This window comes from Chinchilla lanigera, unplaced genomic scaffold (assembly GCF_000276665.1).
Source record: "Chinchilla lanigera isolate Chin_1 unplaced genomic scaffold, ChiLan1.0 scaffold00118, whole genome shotgun sequence".
Classification (NCBI taxonomy): domain Eukaryota; kingdom Metazoa; phylum Chordata; class Mammalia; order Rodentia; family Chinchillidae; genus Chinchilla; species Chinchilla lanigera.
The window spans coordinates 4487225-4499956 of NW_004955519.1; the positions used below are offsets into that span (position 1 = coordinate 4487225).

Consider the following 12732-nt stretch of genomic DNA (forward strand, 5'->3'; position numbering starts at 1 on the left):
CCAGTCATCAAATACATATTTATCCATTCTCCAGGTCCAGTACATTGCTTTTTTCTTAAAACTGAACTGTCTCCAAAGGCTCTGTATTCACGCACAGCTTGAAACTAGCCGACAGACACATTCTACCGTGCCTTCAGTACCACTGGGGCCTCCCTCCCCCAAGGTATGAAGCATGACCTTCAGTTCTTCCTATCACCTATCTCCTGGGACGCTGGACATTGTTACCACGGCTGCCGCCCGGCGGCTTTATCCCTCACCTACCTTCTATTGTTTTTTCCGTGTTGCACGGGTAATTCCACCCATCAGTGTCTTGCTTTCTTCAAACCAAAGAAAACCATGAGATTTGCAGCTGCCTTTTGCTGCTGAAGAGCTTTTCAATCAAAGTTAATTTGTTTAAAGGGCAAACTATTCTGTGAGGTTCAATTCTTTGTCGTTATGTACTACTTCATTATTTTTTTTTCCCCCGGTACCAGTAATTGAACTCACGACCTTGCACTTGCCAGGCAGGCGCTGTGCCACTGAGCTAAATCCCCAGCCCCTGTACTACTTTATTACTGCTAGATCAGTATCAACTAAGAATGTTTGATAAACTGTCAGACATTCACACAGTAATAAGTGAGATAAATATACTATAGTAGAAATATGTTCAGATACATTGGGAAAAGGGCAAATTACCAGACGGTATAATTTCGACTTGTAAAAAAGTTTGTAGATCAAGTCTATAAAAAAAAACAAATGGAACAATAATATACTAACAGTCTGGTGAAGGGCTATTCCTATTTTATTTTTTACATAAAGGATTATAGCTGGGGGTGGGATTAGTTATAAACAAAACTAGAGCTCACTCTGACCTGAGAAAATGAAGATTGCCCCAAATTTAAAATGTACTCATATGACAAAACTCCCTTTTGTTAGGTAATTAGACTTTTAAAATTTTAAGCTTATCAATGTAATGTTTTCTCAAGTAGTTCCCAATGGGTGGGGTCAAGTCAATCTACTTTTTCAAATTCTACTCTTATTGTGGTTTGTGTTTAATATGCCCCCAAAGCTTCATGCAGTCATGGGTCGGGCTTCTAGAGTTTGTGATTCACATCCAATGCTGGGATTATGGGTGCGAGTGCTATACCCGCTCTGGGGTGGGTAGCCTTCATACAGTATAAGGGAGAGAAGGCTTGCATTCTGCTGCTCCTCCTTTTTGCTCTTGTTGCTTTTGCTGTTTTCCACCACCATGAACTGTTGCCTTCTGCCATGTGCCACTCTGCCTTGGAGCCAGCCAAGTATGGAGTGAAACCTCCATGAACTGTGAGCTAAGTAAACCATTCCTTCCTTAATTGTGGGTGTCAGGTATTTTGTCTCAGCGAGAGAAACGTAATGAAGACAACTCTCCTTGTGTGACATCTACTTACCCCATACTAGTATCTCCTTTAATAACCCCTCTTCTCTATGACTGAGGATCCCATCCACATAAACTGTAGAGGACCCTTTGATTTGCTTTCATAGGACTGTTGCAGCAAACATGAACTTGACCCACAAAAATCACAATCTACTTTATCAAGTCTGGTCACTGCAGGAAGTCCTCTTTTTAGAAGGAAAAATCTTGAGAGCAAATCACTGAACAATGCTGAACAGTGATGAAGACACCAAAAGTATACTCACTTTGGCAGCACAAATACTAAAATTGAAGAAGACACTAAGTATCTGAGTAAACCAAGACACCCTATTCTCATATAACCTCTCACAAAGTATAATTCTTATTATTTCCTCCAAGAGTAATAAAGCAAGCTTCTACACTGGAAAGGGGCAGGGGTGCCTACATGGCACACAAATGCAGAGCATTAGCTCAATTCTAATGAAACTGTGAATGAATAGGAAGAGTTCAAAATCATCTTAAAGAGATGAAGACGTACTCAAATCAAAAAGCAATACAATATAAATGCATTAGACTTTGATCTTTAATATTATAACAGTATTTCTTTAGATTTTTCCCTTGAACCAAGAACAGAATGCTAATTACATAAAAATATACACATAGAAAAGTAGTTCTCCCTTTTCCCGGGGGAAAAAAAAATCCAAGCATATCTTCTAGAACAGTCAAGTTTTTGTTTTAATTATAATTAATGTCTTGGTCATTTTTTATTAGCTCTAACTTACATATTTAAAGAAACATTTATTAGACAACTGTTACAATTTAGAAAGGCAAGGTGCCATTACTGAATAAATCAATTCCTCCAGAGTGGATGTGTCCCTTCTCTCACCAACTAATGAAGCAGTGACATACATTAATTTTATTAGTACATGACACATTGCTGCAAATGCTAATTCTCTTATCCACCCTCATGTTCACCATGTATGTGTGAGTTTGTTAAAATGCACCAACCATCTATCTAATGATCAACAGCAGGATGAGCTAGGCTTGGGCTTTCGATGAAGATTGACGGTGTCTGTCTGAATCAAGTGATCGGACCTATCCTCAGTAGCAAGAACTCTTCGAACTGCTTCCTCAAAGGCTGCTGCAACATTGGTGGCATCTTTTGCACTTGTCTCAAAGTAAGGATAATCGCCGTTGTCCCTGCACCACGCTTGAGCTTCTTCTGTAGACACCTGTCGTTCGCTTATGTCTAACTTGTTGCCCAAAATCACAAAAGGAAAGCTTTCAGGCTCTTTTACATCTGCATAATATATGAATTCTTTCTTCCAGTTACTCAAATTCTGGAAACTCTGTGAATCATCGACACTAAAGGTAAGTAGGCAACAGTCAGAGCCTCTGTAAAAAGGCGTCCTCAGGCTTCGGAATCGCTCTTGACCAGCTGTGTCCCAAATCTGCATGGTAACAAAATGTCCATCCACCTCCAGATCTTTATTTAAAAATTCCACACCTATTGTATGGAAGAGCTGGGCATCAAACTTATTAGTTACATATCTGTTCATAAGAGAACTCTTCCCAACTCCACCATCTCCAAGGAGAATTACTTTTAAAAGTGATGATTTTCCTGCCATCATTAATTTTATGAGCTTTGACTTCAGAACCCTGTAAAATAAAAGTGAACCATTATATCCCTTTATGCATGTACAGTCATCCACATAATTTTAGGAATATCAATGTTTGAAACAAAACACATGGGCTCTATTCCTTTTTGCAAAGGAAATAAAAACCTAAATAACGAGAAGTTTCATCTACTGAGCTCTCAGCCATGCTCCACCCTCAATCCTACCATTATTCTGGAGAGTAACTGCAAAGGGCTCACTCTTCCCCTTTCTCAGGTCAGCTGGCTGTGAAGCTGGCACTTAAGCCCAAGTCTGCTCTCAGAGACTTTGTTCTGACGTCATGCTGTGATCAGCCCCTCCCCGCTCATGGTACGTCCCATCACCATTTGTTAAAGAAGTGCTAAGAGAACAAGGTCCACACGGTTCTTTAGTGACTTCAAACAAACAGCCTTTTAGTGCTCCTTCTGCCAGGGGTTTTGCTCTATTGCCCCTCCCCCTTCTCTCTGCAGACAAGACAAAGCCAGAGACTTCTAGAAGCCACTGATCTTGCTGTAAAATAAGAGGAACCAACTACTGAGTAAATGCAGTTTCTTCTCACTAGGAACACCACGTCAGCAGCAATGGAATTTTTAATATAGTCTAGCACACTGTACTCACAGTTCATTTGGGCTGTTCCAACTCTTAACAAATACCAGCCTGTGCTATTTGTTGCTTGTGTGTTTTCAACTGGAATTAAAACCTGTACCAAAAATGTGCTACTATACTGTGTCTCCTGTGGGGTGAGATTTCTGAGGCATGTTGACCGTTACTTCTAAGTGCTGGAGGGAACGCTTCCCATTTAATGCCTCTGTTTTAGTACTTGTATTATAGATAATTTGAAATATATAAAACTTCTGAATAAAGAGAGCACAATAATGAATTCCCATGAACCCTAACCCCAGCTTTCCCAATTATCAGCATTTGGCAAAAGTTATCCCAGGCCATTCTTTGTCCTGTTATTTTGAATCAGATTATGTAGTCTTTAAGTATTTCACTAGTAAATAGCTTTCTAAATATATTACAATCTGTGAAGGAAAACTTCAGTGCATTACTGCAAAAGAATTTTATACAGTGATGGCAATGTCCAAGAGCCTGTCACTGGCCACACAAGGCTGCTAAGCATGTCGGTCAATGAGAGTGAGAAACTGAATGTGTGATTTTATTATTATTATTTTGGTGCTAGGGATGAAACCCAGGGCCTTGCACACGCTAAGTATGCATCTGAGCACACTAAGCTATTCCCCCAGCACCAATTGATTAATTTTAACTAATTTAAATTGCCACATTGAAAGAGCCTTTAACTGCACTGGCATAGCTCTAAAGCAAAAATGGTTCTTAACCTTAAAATCAAAGTAGATATTATGACTCCCTCAATGGGAAGGGAATAAAGACATGAACAATAACTGTTATACTGACTAGGATAAATTTGCAAAACCATTACAGTAAACATTATCTGGCTTACTTGTTATATTCAAATATGAATCAGTGTAACGTAAGTGAACATGTAAGAATTCTGTATTTCGGCTTTATTCTGATAAAAACCTCTAGCAGCTTGCATAATGAAAAATCAAGTGAATAGGAAATATGATTTAAAAAGAGATTCCTTACCCTCTTTCAAATTACCATTCCCGTAATGACCGCTGTAATTAATAAAATTTAAACAATCCAATAAAAGCATGAGGAAATTAAAATGTTTACCTCTTGGGAGACCTTTTGATTATCAAATATGTTGCTCTGCTCAACACTTTTATTACATTAATGTTAGAGAGAAAAACAAAAGAACCTCAAAGCCAGGCATGGTGCAGCATGCCTATAATCCCAGCACTGAGAGGCTAAAGCAGGAGGATCTTGAGTTTAAACCCAGCCTGGGCAACTTAGCAAGAAACTATCAAAAAATAAAAAAAATTAAAAAGGGCTGAGGATGTAGCTCCATGTGAAGAAACTGGATTCAATCTGTAACACTGAAAAAAAATTTTAAAAACACCTGTAAAACAACCTCAAGCTCCTTGATCTCCTGCTGCAGGTAACAAGTTCACTAAATCAGTTCCTTTTTTAATTATTTAGAGTCTTGCTTCAACAACTACAACTTTAAAAAAGATTACCAAAACAGAAAAGAAAAAAAAGCAACTATTGCCATGTGCCACACAATGACAGTTCAGTCAACAGCAGATCACATATACAATGTTGGTCACACAGATTATAATGAAGCAGAAAAACTCCTACAACCTGTTGATGCAGCTGGCCTCGCACAACCAATTCCCCACCTATTCATGGTGATTTTGGTGGAAATCAACATAGCACACTGCAGTGCATAAAAAGTATAGCATGTACATAACAGCTGATAATAAATGATATCAACTGATGTACTTACTATATTTTTTCATTAGTGTGTACTCTACTTATTCAAAATGTACTGTCAAACAGTATACCATGTTACACTGCACATCAAAAGGCCATGTCAAGTGATGGACGTGTACCATTTAGGTGTCTGCCTATACCACTTAGGTCTGTGTAAGCACTCTATGATGTTCAAAAATTGTCAAATCATCCTAGCAATGTGTTTCTCAGAATGTACCCCTGTTGTTAAACAAGAAATGATTGTATGAGGTGTGACTGAAAAAATACATCAAATGTTTAAATTTTCAAAATCACAATAAAAGACACACTGTGATTAACCCCCCTCAACATACTCATCTCTAGTTATGCACACACTTATCTCATTCTTGCCACTTTCTGAAGCAGTTCTGGAAGTCCTTGAATGTGAGTATATTTAGTTATGCTGTCATGACTGCCTTGATATCCTGAATCCATTTAAAACGTTCACCTTTCATGGTCATTTTCATTTTGGGGAAGAACCAGAAGTTGCAAGGTGAAGATCCAGTGGATAAGGACACACCACAGCATTTTCATTTGACAGAAATCACCATCAACTTTTCCCTTTTGTCTTTTTGAGACAGGGTCTCGCTATGCAGTTCAGGCTGGCCTTGAGCTCACTTTGTAGCCCAGGCTGGTTTTGGACTCACAATGATCCTCCTGTCTCAGCCTCACAAGTGCTGGCATTACAGGTGTGCACCACCACACCCTGCTAACTTTTGATCATTGAAGGGTGATCAAAAAATATGATGACCATTTAAAATTTTGTTACAGTAAAAGACATAAAGCCATTAATCCCCCTCAAAATACTCCTCCTTGGAAACTCTTATCATTTTTGGCATTGTATCTTTTACTCTACTAAGGTTTAAAAACTTCTAAGTACTCACAGTATTTTTGGTCACCCCTGTTATTTTAACACAGGAAAAAGCATCTGTCTAAAGCTCTCTTAAAATGACTACAATTCTTTAGTGGTTTATTCTGCAGCAATTCAGGACTAAGGTCAACTTCTAGGGCAAGGTACCTGGCCTAAGTTTGCCTGGGCACCTCCCCCTCACATTCTTTGCTTCAGTCATTCCGAAATGTACTGTCACATGGTGGTGACTCATGGGACACAGTATTGCCTTTGCCTGGCATATGCCGCTCACCCTGCCCTCCCCCCTCAATGGACTGCTGTACCCGTGGACCTACGCAACATGGTCATTACCTGATCAGCAGCTCTCCTCAAGAGTCTTCCTTTCGCACACTTTTTAACATAGGAAAACACAAAATTTCCATGTTGTGTTGTGAAAGAATAATAGACGTGCATAATTCCAGTCTCTCACTTACCCTAGTATTATAGTTAGTAAGTCTCTACCTATACAACAGCCTGACCAGACTCTAAGTGTTACTGTAAAACACTGAAATTTTAGAATCTTTAAGTCAAATTATACACTGGGGCATACAATCTAGCAATCCCACTTAGATTACTGGTGGCATACATCTACCAAATTAAGTTTTAGGACTTCCTGGGGATTTATAATTTAAGTGGCAGGGATGGAACCTAGGGCCTTGCACACGCTAATCAAATACGTTACCACTGAGCTACACCCCCAGTCCATATTATCATTCTGACCAAAGAAACTTGGGTTATACTAAGCCCACACACTAGGAAATAAGGCACATTTTTTTTGTATTTCAGATATCCCTATTTGGGAATAGTGTGGCATTTGTTAAATAATTAATATACATATGAACATTTTTGATTCTAACCTTGGAGTTGCATACACACAGTGATATAAATATGCAAACTGTCTGATTCCCAATTGAGGTCTAACAGCCAGCTTCATTCAGTCTATATACTAACATAATTGCAATCATCTAAGGGTTGTTAAAAATAACCCCTTGTTTTTATCTAAAAACAGAATCCTTTAAAACTTCTTTACTTTCATAAGCTAAAGAAACGAAAGTATCCTACTATAGTATATTATTTTTAAATTTACCTAAAATATAATATGAAGTCTCTTACATTTGGGATGATTGTCCAAAGGCAATAATCTCCAAGGTTAAAACACTACTTTAGGGCTGACAGTATAGCTCAGTGCTACAGTACTTGCCTAGCACACTTTGGCCTTGGGTTCTATGCCCAGGACCACAAAACAAACTAACAAAAAAGCCCCTTTTTTTGGGTGGGGGAGTTTTTCCGGTACCAGGAATTGAACTCATGACCTCATGCTTGCCAGGCAGGTGCTGTGCTGCTGAGCTAAATCCCCAGCCCCCCAAAAAACCACTTTAATAATTAAGCTAAGGGCTGGGGATATAGCTCAGTGGCATAAGCGCCTGCCTGGCAAGTACAAGGTTGTGAGTTCAATCCCCAGTGCCGCAAAAAAAAAAAAAAAAAAAAAAATTAGGCTAAATTCTACAAATAAAACAATATGAGTAGGAAAAGAAAAGCATATTACAGCCAGTCATGGTGGCACACACCTGTAATCCCAGATGCACTCTGAGAGGCTGTGGCAGGAGGACTGCAAGTTCAAGCTTAGTCTGGGCAACTTTGTGACTTCGTAAGACCCTGTTTCAAAAAAGGCTGAGGATGAAGCTTAGTGCAAAGGCCCTGGGTTCAATCCTTAATACCACATACGTACACAAAAGCATTATTACACAGATCAGAATACTTACCTTACTAATTCAGTTCAAACATTATCTGCAAAGAAAAAAATTACAAAGCTCACATTAGTAATATATATGTTTTCAGAATTAAAATGTGACAGTATCTGAATTCTATTTGTAGTCAGATTCTTAACCTCACAGGAAAACCATACTTAAATTTTGTCTGTGATCTTTCTAAGCCTAAAAAATGTCCTATACGAAGTATTAAAATTTAATCAGTTTTCTACCTGTTCATGTTTCTTGTCTGAGGTTCATACTCAGAGACATCTGTAAAATTATATTAAAAGAAAATGGACAGTATTTCACTCACTCTTTAAAACTTGCCCAATACTGGGTGGCAGAGAATTAAGATGCATTCCAGAGAATAAAGATAGCGTAACACAGGCAGGGCAAACAGAAGGGCCATGTGAGGGAGGGGTACAAGCATGACACAGAAAGCGGCAAGGTGAGGCTAAAGGCACCACAGGCTGTCACACTCGTGGGCAGCCAAGGTAAAGATGGAAACGTCCTTGTGGGTGAGTAAAAGCACACAGCCAGAAAGAAGTCAGGTCCTGCACCAAGGGCTAAGAACGCAGCCCAGAGAGGGAGTTCCTTGACATCCTGAAGGCTCCTGGGAATGAGTGACAATTGGAGGGTTGGGCTGTGACTGAATGACACAGCACCTGCCTAGCATGCATGAAGCCCTGGGTTCAATCACTAGTACCACAAAACAGCCAGCAACAATAGTACCTCCCTCTTAGGGGCTGTTGGGAAGAGTCACTCAGATGAAGGGACAGGAGTGTTTCATCACAGTGCCAGGTTCCTGGGATGAGCGTAGGACGTTCTGCAGAATGAACACAAAAAGAAGTATTTACTGGCAGTTTTAAGGACAAGTTCTTTTCACAGGCATTTTGTACTTCAAATTTCAGAGCTATAGGCAGGACAAATCAGATGGTTATGCAGGCCGACATGGGGGAGCCAAAGGATCCAATTCAACATGAGGGCGTCCCAGTAGTGCCTATGTGGATCCATGCTAAAGTGCCAGGTGTCTCAGCCCAAACCAATTGTTGCAACCTGGCCCTCACCCCCATCCCCACCTTATTAAAAGCAAAGTGCATGTACGTGTATCAGTCCTTAACTTATAAATTTAGTCAATGGAAAAATATGATATTCTTCAAAATGCTGATATATAGGAATAAGGGTAAAGCCACAATAGCAGCTAACACTGAATGGACTCAGCGATACTCCACTGATACTGCATTAACTTCTCACAAGTTTCTGATTACTTCTACATTACAGATGAGGACACTGACTCAGAAAGGCTAGATAGCTGGCTTAACAGGATAAAACCAGTAGAAGGTAGGATTAAGATATAAACACACCTGAACCACAGATATTTAACCCACTAGTCTATGTCAACTGCAACTGTTTCTGCATTTGTCAGAAGGCTTTGCTGGGGGCTGGGGATATAGCCTGCCTGGTACGCGCAAGGTGGCAAGTTCGATCCCCGGTACCGCAAAAAAAAAAAAAAAGAACGCTTTGCTGTTGTTGCAGATGTACTGAAAATAAGTTGTTAACACTCAGTCTTTCTGAAAATACACTTTAATAGGGAACAAAACATAACTCTTTCAGAAAACAGAACATTACAACTTGCTTTATTCTCAGGACACAATTTGGTATGTAAGCCCAGCTCTAGCCAAGCCCCGCAACACTGGGGCGCTAGGGAAAATTGGGAGGAAAGGATGAGGTCTTTCACAGTCCACAGTGCAGAGGCCTCCCGCCATAGCTCCAGCCAAGGTAAGCATTACTGTTCCTGATCGTCCTGAGCAACTCCGGTCACCATAAGCTGGTTGGAGGCCACCAACTGCACACTCAGCACCCTGTTCATCTGCCCAGTGTAGACACCCACGAGCTCGCTGGAGGAGCCTGGGACAGGACCTCTGTTGTGTGTGTTCTGGATGTCCCAGATACGAACTGAGTTGTCCATGGAGGCCGAGGCCACCAGAGCACTGTCTGAGCTGAATGTGAGTCTGGTGATACTGTCCTCATGGCCTCTAAGCTCTTTAAAAAGGGCTCCAGAGGCCAAGTCCCACAACTTCAACTGTCGGTCTTCACCAGCAGATGCCAAGTACTTCCCACTGGGGGAGAAGGTGAGAGTGAGCACAGAGCCTTCCTGTCCCGTGAAGAGCCTCACCGACGCCCCCTGCTGGACATCCCACAGTCGCACAGTCCGGTCGGCGGAGCCTGTGGCCAGGTAGTTGGAATTTGGGTGGAACTTGACACAGTCCACATCAGCCAAGTGTCCGGCATAAATCCTCAGCAGGTACGTACGATCGAAGACCCACAGCCTGGCGGTGCGGTCATGTGACCCGCTGGCGAAGTAACGGCTGCAGGGGCTGATGTCCAGATCCCACACTGGAAAGTTGTGTCCTTTGTACTGCACAGTGTTGGTGAAGGTGTCCAGGTCCCAGTAGCGGATGGACGTGTCCTCAGAACAGGAGAGCAGCCCCGAGCTGTCGGGGAGGAAGCGCACGTTGTACACCGGGCCGCAGTGCCCCCGCAGGGTCTTCATCTCTGAGCCCGTGCTGTCCTCCTCCTGCTCCAGAACATCACAAGCCAGGTGGATGCGTAAGACATTCTCAGAGTGGGGCTGGGATTTCAAATTCTTGGGCCACAGGCTCCAGAGTTTTATGCTGGAGTTCTCAAAGCCCGCGGCAAGCAGCTGGCCGTTGGGGGCAACCTCGGCGGTGCTCACATGCTGCTGCTCCCGCTGTGGCTGCGCAAGGTAGAAAGTGTACAAGTAGAACGTGGTAAGGGAGGGCAGCTGGGGGCGCACGCGCCTGATGCTCTCCTACAGGGCCTGCAGCGCGCCCTCGTCCCGCTCCAGCGGGGCTCCCGCTGTGCCCTCCTCGGCATCCGCTCTGCTGGGAGGCTGCACATCCAGCTGGATGTGCGCCATGAGCACGAGGCACAGCGCCGCGTTGTCGGCGCCCTGCAGGAAGCCCAGCAGGTACTGGTAGCCATCTTCCTGGAGGCTCACCATGTACTTGCCATCTAGGAAGGCCCGGAGAGTGGGGTTGGCCAGCACTTCCTGAGCGGTGTGGGTGGCCCGCAGCTGCTCTACCACATCCCTTTGGATTGCATCCTGCTGTAAGCGGCCGTGGAAGCGGTCGTAGAAACTTTTCGCTGCGCCCTTCAGGCCGCTCTCCACCAGGCTGAGGTGCACGTAGACGAAGAGCGGGTAGAGGAGCGACGTAAGGTCGCAGCCCGGTGGCAACTCTGATTCAGTGAGAAACCACCACAGCCGGTCAAACTGCTCCTCAGCCTGCTGGAGATCCGCGTAGCTTGGCGCTGCGGCCACGAGGTTGGCAAAGCCGGTCTCTGCCTGCACGGAGAGGCGGGCCGCCATCTCCTCGGTCGTCTGCTGCTGCCTCGCGAACTGGTCCTCCGCCTCCTCCGCCACCGCCGCGTACTGCCGGCTCCTGAGGTACTGGGCCGCCGCCTCCAGCAACTGTTCCTGCTGTGTTCCCTCCATGACTTTCGAGGTAGGCACGAAGCGCGCCCCAACTCCTCCCTGCCTTCGTGGCCAGCCGAAACGCCGTAAGCTTCCGCCGCACGCTTCCCCGTACACTTCCGGTGCACGCTCCCTCCGCACGCTCCCTCCGCACGCTTCCCCGCACGCTCCCTCCGCACGCTTCCGCTGCACGCTCCCTCCGCACGCTTCCGCCGCACGCTTCCGCCGCACGCTTCCGCCGCACGCTTCCGCCACACACTCCTGCTGCACACCTCCGCCACACGCTTCCGCCACAGCCCTTGCTGCGCAGCCGTAGTGCTCAGCCAACCACGTGGGCGCCATTCCGCGCCCCTCCCCCGCCCTGCCCCTTTGTCTGTTCACCCAACGCCTGCCCACCGTGACCCAGCTCTCGGTGGTGGCCCTGTGACGCCTGAGGTGCTCAGTAAGGGCCTTTCAACCTGCTCTATTCCGTGGTCTGGATGTTCAACAGAACAAGTTAAAGTGACAGAACTAGTACTCTGTGATGTATCACTAAGCAGTGTAAAGTGCATCTGAGTACTCGAGTTTAAGTGGTTGAAAATATGACTTAAATGAAATGTAAGTCAAACTTCTGAAGTCACTTTACAGAAGCTTAGCGCTCGACAGAACAGATAGGAAACCAGTTTTTCAACCAGTATTTTTGAATGCTACGATGACAGACACTGGGCCACACCCAAAGCCACTTAAGCGACAACTGTGGCAGTTCTACAAAAATGAGGCACATGGTATACAGTACAACTACTGACAGTCAAACCTCAAAGAGCAGCTGGAGGTGGCAGTGCACATCTGTAATAGCAGCACTCCAGGAGGCTGAGGCAGGAGGATGGACAATTTGAGTCTCACCTGGGCAATTTCGCATTTTAGGGAGACCCTGCCTAAAAATAAAAAAGGGCTGGCAATGTAGCTCTGGGTGAAGGCCCTGGGTTCAGTCCCCAGTACAGCCTATCAATCAGTCAGTCAATGCATGCTTTAAAAATAGCACAGGGGAATCTGCCTACCACTTCTCTTCCTGAATGACAGGAACTACTGAGGGGGGGGGCACAGAACACAGGACCCCTCAATCAGACCAAGGTCCTTCATGCCTATGTGACTTCAGCCATCACAAGGACTTCCTCTGCATACAACACAGTCCTGTAACATTAAGCCAACTATTTCAC

The 12732-nt window shown here is 44.0% G+C and overlaps 1 protein-coding gene and 1 pseudogene across 5 annotated transcripts; both read right to left on the reverse strand.

The window, feature by feature from the left end:
* Positions 1–1934: 1934 nt before the first annotated feature.
* Positions 1935–8865, reverse strand: Rab9a (RAB9A, member RAS oncogene family). 5 transcript variants are annotated; one of them, XM_005409204.2, is made up of 3 exons: positions 8777–8865; positions 8053–8077; positions 1935–3028 (listed from the first exon to the last, which is right to left on the reverse strand). In XM_005409204.2, exon 3 carries the CDS (start codon positions 2998–3000, stop codon positions 2392–2394), a length of 609 nt encoding a protein of 202 aa, XP_005409261.1. In that variant the 5' UTR covers positions 3001–3028; positions 8053–8077; positions 8777–8865; the 3' UTR covers positions 1935–2391. The 5 variants fall into 5 exon arrangements, 4 of the variants coding, with proteins under 4 accessions (XP_005409261.1, XP_005409260.1, XP_013362447.1 ...); XM_005409203.2 differs by having other exon boundaries at positions 8773–8865; XM_013506993.1 differs by lacking the exons at positions 8053–8077; positions 8777–8865 and adding exons at positions 6602–6640; positions 7858–7872.
* Positions 8866–9633: 768 nt separating this feature from the next.
* Positions 9634–11674, reverse strand: LOC102025833 (annotated as a pseudogene).
* Between the last annotated feature and the right edge of the window lie 1058 nt (positions 11675–12732).